The 16,757-nt window shown below is 35.9% G+C and overlaps 1 protein-coding gene, 1 long non-coding RNA gene and 1 pseudogene across 4 annotated transcripts; all 3 read left to right on the top strand.

Moving 5' to 3' along the window:
- Positions 1-882, top strand: LOC147476670 (histone H3.2). Its single transcript, XM_086583996.1, has one exon. The coding sequence runs from the start codon at positions 336-338 to the stop codon at positions 744-746; it is 411 nt and encodes a 136-aa protein (XP_086440122.1). The 5' UTR covers positions 1-335; the 3' UTR covers positions 747-882.
- A 3,889-nt stretch (positions 883-4,771) lies between these two features.
- On the top strand, positions 4,772-6,903 carry LOC147476671 (putative galactinol--sucrose galactosyltransferase 6 pseudogene; annotated as a pseudogene).
- Positions 6,904-8,142: 1,239 nt separating this feature from the next.
- On the top strand, positions 8,143-13,202 carry LOC147476672 (uncharacterized). 3 transcript variants are annotated; one of them, XR_015208106.1, is made up of 7 exons: positions 8,143-8,223; positions 8,348-8,446; positions 11,731-11,964; positions 12,034-12,536; positions 12,625-12,714; positions 12,848-13,012; positions 13,093-13,202. It is a non-coding gene; the product is annotated as an uncharacterized LOC147476672 (long non-coding RNA). The 3 variants fall into 3 exon arrangements; XR_015208105.1 differs by having other exon boundaries at positions 11,731-11,824; XR_015208104.1 differs by having other exon boundaries at positions 11,731-12,536.
- Positions 13,203-16,757: the final 3,555 nt, after the last annotated feature.

A 16,757-nucleotide genomic window follows, 5' to 3' on the forward strand; every position in this document is an offset into this window, starting at 1 on the left:
TCTCGATTTCCTCACAGAAAAACCAAAAAACATAAGAGAACATTGATAGTTGCCAGGTCATCAATCCATGTGAAACTCTCCAAACCTAATAACATCCCTCGATTGAAACCAGAGACCGATAAGATTTCTCATATCTCCCACGTCACCAATCCGCATCCTCATTTTAACATTCGAAAATCAATATCAACCGTCGATAGAACACACAACAAAACCAACGGTCAAGATATCCATCTTCCACATACTTCAATTCTATAAATACAAACCCAAAAACCACAATTGCTTCCACACCAAAACTTTCCCAGATCTCAAAAACTCAAAACTCTTCATTTTAAGCAATGGCAAGAACAAAGCAAACAGCACGAAAATCAACAGGAGGAAAAGCACCAAGAAAACAACTAGCCACAAAGGCAGCAAGAAAGTCAGCACCAGCAACTGGAGGAGTGAAGAAGCCCCATCGTTTCAGGCCAGGGACTGTTGCACTGCGAGAAATTAGGAAATATCAGAAGAGCACTGAGCTTCTCATCCGGAAACTTCCATTCCAACGTCTGGTTCGTGAAATAGCGCAAGATTTCAAGACTGATTTGAGGTTTCAGAGTTCGGCTGTTGCTGCTTTGCAAGAAGCTGCTGAAGCTTATTTGGTTGGGCTGTTTGAGGACACGAATCTTTGCGCCATTCATGCCAAGAGAGTGACCATAATGCCTAAAGACATCCAACTTGCTAGAAGGATTCGTGGTGAACGTGCTTAGGGGTAGTTCTGGAATTGTGAAGATGTTTTAGTGATTTGTGGGTTTATGTTTTGATGTAGTTGGTTGGAATCTTTGTTTACTGAAATGGATGTAGTTATCTGAATATGTTTCTAATGAAATTAGTGGAATTTCTACATACCATTTTGTCTCAGCATTTAAAATTTGATAATTTTGTTTCATTTAAGTTGGTGTTGCTCAAATTCATTTCATGGAAAACTATGGTGGACTTTTTTTTTAAACATTTTATCATCAATAAATTGGTGGGTGCAAATGCTAATGGGAACAAATTGGAGAAGTATTCCACAAGACAATTGCAAGTTTAATATGATGCATAGTTGAACCAGATTGCTCTTCTGAAGTTGTTGATAAATTGAATGTTCTTGTTGTCGAGCAGCACATAAATGGATCTGTGCATTCGACTATACGTCTGTCACTCAGGTAGTCCTTTCTTCAGTTCAACAAGGGAAACCAAAAATGATCTGAAGTCTGGAAGAATGGGTCACTCTGTCCAGTAGACATTTATTATCCTTTGGTTTTATTTACGAATTCTAGATCAATCACAGGACATACAGTTCTCTTTGATGGTTGGTGTATACGGAGAAGACATGGATACATTAGTAGGACTTGAAATTTTGAAGGTGATGGAGCAATGGAGTGACTTGAAGGCATAAACTCTGTCAGTTAAATTTGCAGTTCAATTAGACATACTGGTTAAGTGGATATCACCTATAAGTCTACAACCATGAAAAACCTGTTCTCCTCTCTTGGTTGGTATTTTCACTATTTTGTACGAAGTACCAAAATATCGAATTCGGACAATACATCGTGTACCCAAAAAACGAGATATCTGTATATATAATTATGGCTAAATATCTGTAAGGCGTATATATTTCTAGGCCACTCATGCATCAATTATTGAGGGAGAAGTTTTGAGAGTGTCCACGTGGCCAAAGCTAATTCACGATAAATCCAGAGAATAAAAAATAGCTTTCCCTCATCAATTGAAGAGTTTTGAAAACGAAAAAGCCCGTAAAAAAAAAGCTAAAAATTAAAAAAACCTCTTACTTTGCTCTTACTTTGCTCATTTCACTTTTGAAATCAAGAATATTTCTTAACTTTCAAATTATGAAAAACCCAAACATAGATTTAGACAAAATACATATCCAACTTTGAAGCTTCAATCAACATTCTCGCTTCGCTCACAAACATAATTTTTGGGTAGCCTGATAAGAAAGTTCTTTGAAATTGCACAATAGGGGGATGAACAAATTGAGTAAGTCTCTCTTACGTCTCTTTCCTTCATGAACCCTACCCTCTTCAATTCACGGAGCCAACTCCAATTACCCACCCTATTTATTCAAAGTAAAAAAAAGCGAAGGGTTTGAACGTTTTAGATTTCCTCCCCATCAACGCTAATTGGAACGATCGAGTCCATAACGGATTGTTGATCTCCTTCAACAACCGAATTTCTAATAAGAGGTTCTTAGTTCACTTAAGATAAAGAGTTGGTGTGCGCCAAAAAGAGAAGTCAAAATAGGATCCTGTTTTGTTGAGAGAATTACTAGATTCTAATATATATAAGGGTCTCTTTCTAAGAGGCTGACTTCCCGCTCTAATCATTGTTTGCACTCTCATCGTAATTCCTTATTTCACCTTCCAGTGGGATCTAAGAAACTGTCATTTCACGACAAAGCAAGCAAGGAAGAAATCCACTTTGTAAGGGGAACACGAAGTCTGCTAGGTTAGGCTCGATCACGCCTCTCAAAGCGCCCCCTGAGGCCCGACATCCCGGGATCGCCGGTTAAGGCATTTCTTCGACTTGGTACTGGGAAGACTTGAAAGAATGGCTTCCTCATCGACGATCGGATCACAAGCGCTCTCCCCCACAGAGAGAGGAAAGAACGGATTCCAATAACGTAAAAAAGAAAGGACAGGAATCCACTCACCTAGAGGTCAAAAGGTTAGAATACTCCAATAACAAACAAACACCAATCTTGCCTAAGTTATTTACGTTTAAGTAAATAAAAGCGAGTAGAGTGGGTTCTTTGTGATAAGGTTAGAATTTTGCCTTTTTTGTTTTTTTTTTATTATTATTATAATTACGAAGTATTTACGTTTAAGTGTGTAGTGTGTACCGATGGCATTTGTGAAATTATCGCCCATAGTAGTATGAGTACTTAGTGTTCTTATATTACGGAAGATCACAACCTTTTCTTTGTGAAAATTTTGAATGCCATGATTGAAAAGTTTGAAACAAATCATCGGTGGTGTTAATACTTCTATACTTGAAGAAACCTCAATCATGATGTAAAACCAATTGTTTTCAACTTTTAAGTGAGTTATGATTCTTATTACAACAATGAGTATCTCTTATCTATTCTATATCAGCATGTAATTGTATAATTATCATTAATATTTGACTAATTAGAAGTCCTTTACCACACCTAGCTTCCCAAAATTCTCAATGAGATCGATCTTAGACAAGATATTTATGTGAGGGAGTTCAAGCTGTAACATGATTGATAATGAGAGACGCAATGTGCTAACATATTTCCTGTGGTCACTACACGATGGGAATCAACCAAAGAGTATTGCGGTCACCGTGCATAAAAGAAAAAAGGAACCCTATGAATCTATTAATAACACTGACAATGCAAAGATATAATGTCAGGTTACATAATTCGTCACAGAAACTCAATTGAAAAACAAAAGTAAAAGCTACTTAAAGTGCACAAAAACGTACCCTAAGATTTAATTTCTTTATGAGTTTCATGATAACATTTTTGGCATTTGACTGCAAAAAATTAGAATACAATTAGAAACGCAAATCGGGGTTGTCAGATAAACATAATTTAGATATTTATCGATAATTAAATTTTGGAGACGAAAACAAAATATATTAGAACAACATCAATGATCATCCATACAATATACAAGACCTAGATGGACACAAAAAAAAACATTACGGCATTTCCTCTTATGCATTACAAAACAGAAGCTCTAAAATTCTAAATCATGGTCTTATAGAAAAGTATCAGCAGATGTATCTCACAAAATATTCTGTTTCTTGGATCACAAGAATCTAGCAACAAATTGAACAAGGTAAGCCAACTTAAAAGCTAGCTCTATTTGTATGTTTATTTATCTGATTTTTTCAACTTTTAGGATCTTAAGTGAACTCTTAAGTTAGATCTTCAATTTATAGTTTTCAAGTCTTTGGGTTTTCTTTGTAAGCGAGAAACTTCGAAGGTGTTCTCAATTGAGTCGAAGTTATCGTCAACACCTCATACTTTGAATATTTTTCAATCTGATTTGACAGAGGTATATTGCTTTCGAACACACTAGGCCCAAACTTCTTTGCATGCATTCATCTCTATAAATTCTAAAGAGACTCTTAAGTTTCTCAAACCGGTATTCATTCAAAGATTAAACTGTTTAAGTGAGCTCAAAATTATAAGCATGAGGGAGTGAGGGACGTAAAATTGGTTGGAGTTTCTCTTAGCCTGTTACATTCTGAGAGTTGAATGGACTCTAAAGCTTAATGGTGTGGAGTATGAGTACATAGAAGAAGATCTAAGCAACAAGATTCCCCGCTTATCGGTTACAATCCAATCTATAAGAAGGTCCCAAAGATCTTGGTTTAGAACAAATTCTGGCTTCCTTATTTCACCATGTGTTTTCTTTCCACCATACATGTCATCCCTGTTACCTTACAGTTGATTAGTTTCTGGTGGTTTCTGCGAATTACCACAAGCACAGTCTTCGGCGCAAGCATACCATAATCCATCTATGAAATTCAACAGCCCCGAAAGAGTAAGTTTGCTGCTTCCGTAACCATTCTCTTCTTTCGCCTTAGTATCCTCTGTTTCTTTTTCTTCTTCCTCAATGTCATAGATATCATACTCCAAGAAGTTTGCTATGGCAGCTATCATTGTAGATTTACCTGTTCCCAGAGGTCCATAGTATCCTCTATTTCTTTTTCTTCTTCCTCAATGTCATAGATATCATACTCCAAGAAGTTTGCTATGGAATCTATCATTGTAGATTTACCTGTTCCCAGAGGTCCACAGAGAAGATACCCCCGCTTCCATGCCTTGCCAATATCTGCATAGTAGTCTTTCGCCAAACATTGTAAAATCGTCAATAATTAAATTTTTTCTTCTTCTCATCCATCGCCAATGTTTGGAATGTTCTTCCTTCCAATTTTTATTTTCTTCTTCTAGCTCTTCCTCCGGCTTTTCTTGAGGCTTGCCAAACCACCTGCCTTGTAAAGAGTCGCAGCTTATAGCACAATGTCTCTTGGTCATTATTCCACCTTTGGCAATCATATGCATATAAGTAGGGGGGGCCAGGGAGTGGTGACTAATTGATGATTAAATTAGCATGAGATTGGCCTAAAAACCTTATTCCTCTACTTTGTTAAATCTGTTCCTCTAGACAATAAAGCCTACATATCTAACAAGTAATAATCAGTAATTCAGAAAATGTATATCTATTTTCTCAGAAAGTTCATTAGTCTTGGGACTCATCGATATATAAGTTTTATCAAACTTAAGTACGAAACTCTGAATACTTTCTTTGATTGCAGCTATACTCATTTGTAGTACTAGATAGATAAAATATCCTGCTTTCCATAAGGTTCTAACGGAAGGTATAACATCACCTAAACATATCATGATATCAACAACTCCCGTCTCCAGAGAACAGTATGTATAGAAACCTTAACGTTTTACAGTTCAAAAAGTTCATTAGTCTTGGAACTTACCAAGGCGCAGTGACCACACTATCAAACTTAAGTAGAAAACTCTAAATACTTTCTTTGATTGCAGCTAAAGTCATTTGTAGTTCAGCTACAACAAAGTGAAACTATGATTGTGGCATGTTCCTCACACATTCTAATAAAAATATAAAACTCGTGTTTACATTAAGATTCCATCCAAAGTCTATGTATTTTTCATGTTCAAACAATGAAATGAACGAAAATAAAAAAGCCGTAAAAATAATCATCTATCATCTGCTGTGTTGGTACCTCTTTTCTTTGTTTGTTGGTACCTTTTCTTTGTGTTGGCGTAAGAGAAGAGGGATTTGAATTTAGACTCTCTCAAGTCATTGGAGCAGATTGATATGACGTCTCATGCGATAAATTTACAACCCCAAGATATGAGACCCTTTGTAAATATGATATAAATATTTTGTATCATATGAGATACAACCGGCACAGAACCAGAGCTTCTGTATGTTTCCTTATATTGTTAGGAGTCGCTGTTTGTTAACACCTACATTGAGAGCTCAAGTTCTAAACTCAACATTTTAATGTACTGTTTTCTCTTTAAAAGTAGAAGGCTTTTATTGCCAATAAGCAATTCGACCATACAACTGATAAAGAGCACTTCATTTCACAAGCATTTATATACATATATCCAACGGCTTTAGTCTTAACACACGTAAGCCATAGAGGCCCAAGAGCATTCCCTGTGGTTCCAAGAACAGTTGATTCAGAGGAAAGAGAGGTGATAATCTATGTTATTCATTTGTGTCAAGTTTTTAGTGCTGGCATTATGATTGTTTTGGGGTAAACATTTGTGGTTTGAAACATCGGTTCCACTTGGTATGAAAGCAAACTAAGCAAAATGTTTACTTAAGAATAGATAAGTCACAGATGTGGTTAGCGGGCTTTGACCATGTCTTGATAGGTGGTTTCACAACCATAATGATTCACTATCAAAGATGATGCTAACCCAGCTGCAAAAATTATGTACTAGCTTTCTACCAGAATGTCACCCAAGAAGGTGTTGAAGATGGTTTAAAGGGTCTTTCATCTGGTGGTGTACCACCAAAGTTTGTGATAATTGATGATGGATGGCAATCAGTTGGTCCAGATGCAGAAGAAAATAAAAAAGCCAATAAATCCGAACCGTTGCTTAGGTTGACCGGGGTCGAAGAAAATGATAAGTTTAAGAAGAAGGAAAATCCTACTATGGGGACTAAGAGTATAGTGAATGTAGCAAAGGTGAAATATGGACTGAAATACGTCTATGTGTGGCATGCAATTATCGGTTACTCGGGTGGGATACAACCAGGTTTGGAGGAATATGAGTCATCAATGAAATTTCCAACGGTGTCAAAGGGACTTACATCAAGTGTGAGCGTCAAATGAGAAACAAGATGATGTATGTTAGGCTCACTTCTAGAACAATAATCATGCTATTAATAACTGAGTTATTAGCTAGGAGCAATTTTAGAGGATTGTTCGTAAACAAAAAAAAACTGTCTTCCTTTTAAGCGTTGCTAGAGAATTGTACTGTCATCTTGGCTGGAGGACCTTAATGGAACTTTAAACATTACCACTAAGATTAAGGTGCTTTGGCACACTGCGTTCATATATTTTATAGTTCAATTATGGAAGGATAGAATAAGGAGGTTCACTGATCCCACAAGATGAAGGTTGCATTACAATTTTGTTGTGTCAACTCATTGGATTGATCTTTGATTCTTTGTCCATGCTTGAATACATGGATGAAATTATAGCTCTCCCCTCATCAATTGAGGGAGAGTTTTGAGAGTGTCCACGTGGGCAAAACTAATTACGATAAAATAGGGAGAGACTTTTTTTTTGTTCCCGAATCTAACCCTAAACTCTAAAATACATAATTCTCCTAATTCTAATAATTTAAAGAAACAAAAAGAGAAAGCGTGAAGAGCAAGAGAGAGAGACAATATTGGTGGTTGGGCTATAGCGGTGCATGGTGGCGCAGGGGTCGACCCAAATCTCCCAACACACCGCCAAGAAGAAGCCAAAAAAATCATGCCGAAACAGTCTCAAAGTTAATTGGTACATCTTCTCCTCATCTCAAATCCAAGTTGTATTTTTTATATTCCTCCTCTCAATCCAAGTTCCAAAACCCCAAAACTTTCGCCTTTTAATTCTTTGATTGATGGCTACTCGAGGATGCATGAAGCAAAAGAAATTGATATTGAGAAGGTCGCTCAAGATGATGTGCTTCGTGAACAAGGGTTCTTCGTTAGTGCATTTCAACTTATCTTTAGTTCTCTATCTCTGAGATTATAGTCTAGAAATTGGCATTCATTGTGGGCTTATCTGTGATATCAAACAAGTGAGACGTGCAACTTGACCTTCTGAGGATGGAAAAGATATCCTTTTAGGTCGTTTTGACTCAAATTTATTGCAATTATGATATCCGAATTCTTTCCACTTAATTTATTGGATTGGGTTTTTTTTATTGAAATTTAACGATTTTAAATCTAATAATATGCATGAATATGCTTACAAGATTATTTTGGAAACGGAGAAACACACAAACGAATTATTTTTTATATGCTTACAGGGAAATCAGACCATAATGATTAGTTACCCATACTGATTTCTCTCTCGGCCTTTTATTCCGATGAAGAGGGGCAGCCTCCAAATCACTAACATGTCATCAATGGGGCTCAAACGATCTTTGCGGTCCTCAAGGTATACTTTTTGTCTCATTTTCTTTTTTGATTCATTAGAAATTTGGTAATTTTCTTATTTGTTTTTCTTTACTAAAATTGTTTTTCTTAATGAAATTATTTGAATTGGTTTTTATGCCCAATAGATGCTGTGTTTTCATCTTTCTTCTCCAATGAAACCAACGGATATCCAAGATGGAGGTTTGATTGATTGCTTGCTTAAGTGGAAGAACAAATGGATAACGGTAAGTTCTTCTAATTTATTCATGTTACCTTTGATTGCTTTACCATGCTTATTTCTTGCAATGCCGTTATTGAATTTTTTAAATACATCTCTTAAACTTAATTTTTGATCACGTCTCTAATTGGTCAGACAATTAATGTGGTTGGATAAGTGCTTTTGGATGGTAAAACAGATTTTCCCTTACAATGGTTGTAAGCTTAGTTTGTTTCATGTTCTATAGAAAGTCGGGCTTAATTTCTGGAACTAAATCTATATCATTGCCATTACCTGGCCTAGAAAACCATTTAGAAAATTAAATTGCTTGAATTGCAATTAAACTAATTAAGAAGAAAGTAAATAAATAAAATTTCCTGAACAGTGGGGCAGCTTTGGTGGAAATTGTTGCAGGGTTGTTTGGCTTTAAAAGGAAATCACGAAGTCATCAGTTCCAACACCAGTATCGAAAGCAGCAAAGACATCCAAATGGTTGGCCGTAGCAAGACAACTTTGTAATACCTGATGAAGACGAGCCCCCATTTATAGAAGCTAAAACTCCAACCCCAAAAAAGACATGTGTTCATGGTGCAGGATCCTGAAAAGACCCACCATGTCCGACAAAGTCGTGCTCCTTGCAATGGTTGGGATGGGGATTCTCAGAAACAACAACAACAAAAACTACAGTAAGACTACTAGAGTATCAACAACATTATTCATCCAGTCCAAAAACATTCTGTGTAAAATGCTACGAGTCTGCCGTCTTCATGAGAATAAGGTGCACATGAATTCTATCCCAATGCACTTAGGAGAAAGTATCGGTATGTTTCTTTAAGTAGTAACCTGACAGTCATTATTTAAGCGTTCATCCATTTTAGCGATGAACAAGTTTACGTCACTGTTACTACTCATGATTATAAGTAATATTGGTCTCTCTCTCTCTCTCTCTCTCACACACACACACACACACATGGTTTCCAAGTTCACTGGTCTTGCATAGGTCATAAGTCATAGGTATTGACTTTTCGCGATGCACTTGGGTAATCAGTTTAACAAGGACCATTGTGTTTTAGCAGGATGAGTTTGATGTTGGGTTTGACAACGTAATTTAGAGGAAAGTTGCTCTTAATGCGCACTTCTTTTCTAATATGTATATCTTATTATATGGGGTATTATGTCTGTATAGAATATATGGTATTGATACTTTCAGAAATTGAGATATTCCATGCTCATGCTCAAACTAAATAAGCAAAGTTACAAGTAATTTTAGTAGTTTTCTGAGGAAAATATGCCAGTTTTAATTTTAGTCTCTATTGTTCTTTGTTTCTTATAATTTCTTTTCTATTATGTTAGTCAGAGTTAGCAGCGCTAATGTATAGGAGGAGTAGACTTATCTGGAGAATATGAAGTTGAGTAGACTTATCTGGAGAAGCTGAAGTTGTTAGTGCCCTAGGGTGGGTTCAAAACCATTATAAAGTTTGAAAGCATTAGTGTGATTTATTATTGAAAAAATAAATTGCATTAGTGTGATCATAGAAAGAAATAATTTAATACCTTTTACATGTCAAGCTGATACCCTTTTGTACAATTCATTGATTTGAGTCCGCTTCGCATTTTCTGAACTTATTTCATATTGTTATGATTCTCTGAACAATTTCTTATTTAAATGATTATCATTATAGGAGAGGAAGCAGAGGTCAGTGGTGCTGGAGAAACTGAACTCCAGCTTCAACAACGAAGGTGTGCAACATGCTTTTATTTGAGCGATTAATCCTATAAGCTCCAAAGAGCTTGGGCATATGCCTTCCTATATATGCTTTGCCAACGTGAATGAACTAAGATATTGATGGTGAAATACTTAAAAGGTGTGCTTTTTATATATTTATATTTATTTTGTTCTTTCCTTTGGGTTTCTTGATTTTTCTATAGTTTCCTCAGTAGGTCTTTCTATTGTTAATCCACTAAGAGTGTTTCAACATATCTTCGATTGTTTTCATGTTTAAATCGACTACTAACACCTTACACAATTCTACTTAAAAGAGGACATTGTACTATTGATAGAGCTATATATGTCCCTTTGACATAAGCATCTTAGTGGACTCGCTGTTGGTGAGATTTTGATTTTGATTTTTAATTTTTTTTTTTTATAATGAGGATGTTTGTATTGGAATTGGTATTGGTAGAACTATCAATAATTAGTTTTAATAGTGTGGTGGTTTTGGGGATGCCACGACATCTTTGGTGGGGTTGCTTTCAATACAAGTTTGTCTGGGTAAATGAGATTAAGCATGTTCATACTCATTTGCACATAGTTGTGAGCTGTAACATAGAGTCTTTCCCTTCTATTTAGCTCCAAAGGGGTCTAGCTCTCCGTAAAGATTCATTCTTCAAACATTCACAATGTCTGAGTTTCACCATTCAAACATAGTGTAGTTGGTACTGTAGTATATTTATCAATACTTGAGAAATTAATTGGTTTTGAAAAGTTCTTGAATAATCTTTGGTAGTTTGATTTATTTAATGTAATATGGGTTACTCTTTAAATCTATCATGAATTTCCACAATGTACAAAGCTTCATGGTTCCATATACGATGGCATGTGTACGTTTTGTTTTGTCTTCTTATGTGGTCGCGTGCTCGAGTTAGTTGTTTAATATTTAAGTTCTCAAGTTCATGTAATTAGTTTGTTTATCGTGTTTAGTATGGTTATTGACTTTTTTCAATTACAATGTGTCTACCTTGACACATTGTAATTGGTATGAGTCCAAAGAGCTTTACGATATTTCAAAACCTGTCATTGTATCTTGATCCCGATTGTGTGTAGTCTGGTGCCTGGTGGTGACATTCATATATCATATGCAGATATACATAAGTGGAAAATGACGAAATTTATGATGAAGCAACCACGCATGACAGTATGATTTGGGAGTGATTCACTCTACAAGAATAAAATTGAAATCCTAACAAGGATGAACCATGCAAGTACAAGCTCCTGTACGGGGCTAATACTCCAGAGAAGGCACAATAAAATTAAAACAGAACTGTATGTTCATTGACCAGTGCCTTTTCATGTGTCGTGATAGTGTACGCAGTCAACAATGAAGCTGCAAACAAACTCTTTTTATCTTTTTTTTCGGTGAACTGCAAACAAACTCGAGTCTTGATGCAGCATAATAGGATTTGTGCATATTACCATTTGTTCAAAGAATCTTGATACAACAAATCCTGTATATATAACTTTCTGTGCATAATACATGTGTACACTCTTCTGATGCTTCTATTCATTTCACCTCACAATTTCCATGCATAAAGAGAGATACACAAATACAAATCCTAACCAGAGGAGCTGTCAACCAAGCAAGATGGACCATCAACTTTCAATTTCCCAACCATTTCTTATAACAAGGTAATTCTCAGAAAACATATGGTTGCACACAAGATGCCTCGGTCATGCAATTCAAACAAAGCATATTCGTGCAGAAGCTGGACTGCTGGAGGTTCCTCTAGCACTTAATGCAATAACTGAGCCTTTCACGAAGAAATTATGTAATAAATACGGTCCGAACTTCTCGGAGCATGAGTATTAGCTATAATGACCAGTTTGATCTTTTGCAGGAAGAACTTTCATGCTCACAGAGTCGCATTTAGTAGCTGTTCTTCGGCTTAAGGAACAGATAAGTTCACTTTCAGTGGATGTGTACATCTTCTCCTCATCTCAAATCCAAGTTATATTTTTTATATTCCTCCTCTCAATCCAAGTTCCAAAACCCCAAAACTTTTGCCTTTTAATTCTTTGATTGCTGGCTACTCGAGAATTCTTTCCACTTAATTTATTGGATTGGGTTTTTTTTATTGGAATTTAATGATTTTAAATCTAATAATATGCATGAATATGCTTACAAGATTATTTTGGAAACGGAGAAACACACAAACAAATTATTTTTTATATGCTTACAAGGAAATCAGACCATACTGATTAGTTACCCATACTGATTTATCTCTCGGGCTTTTATTCCTTGAACTTTGGCTGTTTGTTGTGATCGACACTTTGTTGAGATGAGCTATGAGGGCATTCCATAATTTTTGATTGTAGCTCATGAAGCCATACAGGATGTGAGGTAAGAAGGGTACTACTTTAGTCATGCATCAAGAATTTGCTACATGGACTTCTAATTTGCTCATTTCCTACTATTTTACTGGTTGCAGGAAAAGTGGGGATCAAACCAAAGCAATCTCATATTGGCATGGATAAAGAAGCAAGTAAACCTAATACCAGTACTCCTCAAGCCCTTCTTAGTAAGTACTCATACTCTCTTCTATTATTTTTTTTTTTTTCGAAAAGATTGTGTTAGAATTATATTTTGAGTTTAGGAAATCTTCAAATCAGTTTTCTTGCTAACTGCTAGATATATGCTAATTTATTCTACAGAGTGGTTACTGAATTTTGAGCAGCGGGGAGCAGAGATATTCAATAACAATGCCTTAAGACTTCGTGCTAATTAAGTCAGTATTTGATGAGTCTAAAGGGGACTTTGAGCAAGTGGTTACTGGATTTTGAGCAGCGGGGAGCAGATAATATATATATACAGACAAGGTAAAACTTCTACCTGCATTGCAGGGGATAATCATTTTGTTGACTTTAGTTGACTCAACAACTTTCTGTGCTTCTTGAAGGTCCTTCGTTCATTTCTCCTCCGAAGATTAAAGTCTGATGTTGAGAAAGGGTTACCCCCTAAAAAGGAAACAATACTTAAGGTAGGGATGTCCCAATTGCAGAAGTAGTTTTATCGAGCTTTGTTGCAGAAGGATCTTGAGGTTGTTAATACTGGTGGAGAGCGTAAACATTTTATGAATCTCCTTATACTACTGGAGACCATCTTATTACCAGTGCAGGTATATCTTATTTCTGTAATGCTTCTGGATTTATTGGGATTTAATGATCAATCAACTTACTTCCAATTTATTCCCCCTCCCTCCCTCCACCAAAGGGAAAATGGTTCTTTTGGATAAGCTACTTCCAAAGCTGAAAGAACGAGATTCGAGGGTCCTAATATTTTCCCGTTCGAGTTTGTCCCATGCTCTGTGGTGTTTTACTTTTCTCAAAATAGTTCTCATTCATGGTGTAGTGATTTCCTTTTAAAATTTGGCCTTTTGGCACATTTACTTTGTAATTAGATAACTAGATCTGGCGAACATTTTGGAAGACTATTCGTTGTTACGTGGGTACAAGTACTACCGAATTGATGGGAATACTGGTGGAGAAGACCGTGATGCTTCCATTGAATCCTTCAACAGCTGCACATATGATGAAGTTCACAGCTAATGATGATAGAAGAAAACGCAAAGAAAACAGAAAGAGTGGAGACATAGAGATGCGAAATCAGATTCGTTGTTCTGGAGAGACAACGGAGACAGTTAAGAATAAGGCCAGTGAGTACACCGACTCTGCTGCCCAAAAGGCGAAAGAAGCAAAGGACACAACTGCACAAAAGGCAGGGGATGAGTACACCGAGGTCATTGGCGTTTACAACTGCCAAGGCGCAGCATGGAGAAATGTAGAGAAGAAGAATATGTTCCATGAAACCCAAACTGAGGCCTTTACAGGTGCTGTGAGGGGCAGAGACGTTCACCTCATTTCTGAAGCTGCAACTGAACCTGATTGGAAAGGGGGGGCTGGAACGATTGGATTTTGTAATGTTAAGGTTTTGGTGTTTAATGGGACCAGGGGTTCTCTAGATTGTTACATTGCATCGGAATTTCAGTGGAGGAAATTGTTGGGTGGGAGTTTGGAAGGAATTGGTGGCTTCGCAATAAATTGTCACAATTGCTCCAAATTGTTTTTGTAGAAGGATTTAGTGCAAGGGTGGATTTCACCGCTTTTTTAATGTTAAATTACTATTTGATTGCTTTGCGCTTTGTTGTTGCCTTGATTATGAAACGCTTTTGTTAAACTCGAATCATTCACAAAATCACACTCTAAACTGTCTGGATAATTGGTTAACCATCTTTGATCCCAAACCATGTTAAACAAACAAATTGCATTGGATATATATGTACGTTATTTTGATAATCATAATCAAGTAACTAAACTAAGTAAACCTGCCGTTCTTTTTACAAAACAAATGAAACGAGATGCACAAACATAATCGGAATATACGTGTAATACAATACAATCATCTATAGTTGCCAATGGAGGATATTAATATGGATATGGATATGGATTAGTTAATAGATATGGATATGAATTAGTTAATAGATATGGATACGAATTAGTTAATGGATCAACAAATGTAATTCTTATGCTATACAACCGCTGTCATATTAAAATCTATATAAAGACATCAATATTCATGAAGCATTCAACAAAAACCTATTGAAACCATACGCCAATATAGAGAAAGAAATCCTAAGAAAACACATCAATATTCACGAAGCACACACCATCATCCTTCTACTGCAAGTGTGTTTTTTTTTCCTGGACTGAAGGTTTTTCTCTGATACACTATCTTTCAAAGGACTCCAAATTCTTTCCACTGAAGGTTAGTATTTTTTTACTGTTAGTACATATTTTTTGGTACATAAAAAATACAAACACACTTAATCAAAGTTACTTTTGCAATCATGCAAATTTCCGCCCATAGATTTCCCGCTTTCTTCTGTTTTCCTCTCTTTCTCTTTCTTCTTCTTCTAAAATAAAAAAACTCTTTCTCTCTTGACGGTTTCAAAACTCCTTTATTTTTTTCACAATCGTTACAATATATATATCTGAATAAGGTATGTTCTGATGATTTAGATACTTTAATCTCTTCTTCTAAACCAATTAGACACCAACTTTCACCCATTGCCACAGAAGCGTTATTTCCCGTTGGGTGGATCCCGACTCTTCCTAAAGTAACTTGATAAAAAAAAATGGATACCTCCATTAGTTCCCATGATGCTTTGCTACTTGATGATGAATCAAGAACTACCTTATATGAAGGACTTGATATAGCGGTTCTTTGCTAAAGCTCCAACAGCTCTCCACCAGAGGATAAAATATATAACGCCATCATCCCCGAAGTCTACTTCAGATTTAAACTGGATTATGGAAACACTACACACATTAGTCACAGTCCCAAGTCCTAACATAGCACAGAACATCTCGAAGAACAGTCATTAAGATTTGAATAAGGTTCACGGTTCAGCTAATCCTATAGACGAATGAACAAGAACTTCTTTGAGTAAATAGAATGTACCAAATCTTCATAAAGGGGTTTAGACTTCAGACTATGGAAAGGAATGCCTTTTGATCAATCTTAATAACTCAGAAAGGTATTCAACTCCATTAGCAGCAAACTTGCCAAAGAAGAGTGAGGTAATATAATGTCCTCAATGAAATTCTTCCGAGTAAACTTCCCTCAATCAGCAAGTGGAATAGATGCTCTATAGCTGTAAAACTACAGTTTGAGCCCAGAAAGCTTAGCTATGAAAGGGTAACTTGCTAGCACCGGTATAGTCAAAATAAGTAAGTAACACTACCACGTGCACAAGAAATATCACTAAATTCACATATTTGTTTGATTCTCTACTTTAACTGACTCATTTTCTTTCCAGGCTTCCAGCAGTATTCTGTTCTACATGATTTCAGTTGAGGAGAATTTATCCAGCAGAAAGCGATGGACACCAACAACAATCCAACTTGAAAAACTACATCAAGTATTTGATCAATTCAATGGAAGTCCAAATAAAGAGATAATTAACAATTTGAAAGCTGAACTAAATCAACACGGTAATGTTTCAGAAAAAAACATAGTTACTTGGTTTCACAACATGCGTGCTAAGTTGAAAAGAAAAGCACCCATTAATGCAGAGAAAGATTCGGATGAAATTCAAGTAGAGATTCAAATTTCTCCAAAGAAGACCAAGCCTAATAATATGGAAGAAACTTCTGGTGACATTGTTCCTTCACAAGAAAGTATGTCTTAACTTACAACGATTCTGACAAGAACTTTATATATTCATAATACTAATGTTACTCTTAAATTGCAGGTCAACATCAAGTATCAGTTAGAAAAACAACAACTACAAAGTCTACCCCAGTCAAAAGAAAACAAAAGAGGAAAACACAGAAGAGAAGTTATAAATCTAATCGTCTTAGTAGAATGAAACATTTTGGTAAATATTTTCTTCTTATGTATTCAATTTATTGTTCTTATAGCACCAAATACTTTATTAAATGACATATTATTATTTTTTAAACAGTATCTATGCCCGGAACAAGTCAAGAAGAAGCTAAAATAAATAGAGCTAAACGAAAAGAGATGCTGAATTTGAAGAGCATTGGAAACGATAATTACATT

This window comes from Coptis chinensis, chromosome 9 (assembly GCF_015680905.1).
Source record: "Coptis chinensis isolate HL-2020 chromosome 9, ASM1568090v1, whole genome shotgun sequence".
Classification (NCBI taxonomy): domain Eukaryota; kingdom Viridiplantae; phylum Streptophyta; class Magnoliopsida; order Ranunculales; family Ranunculaceae; genus Coptis; species Coptis chinensis.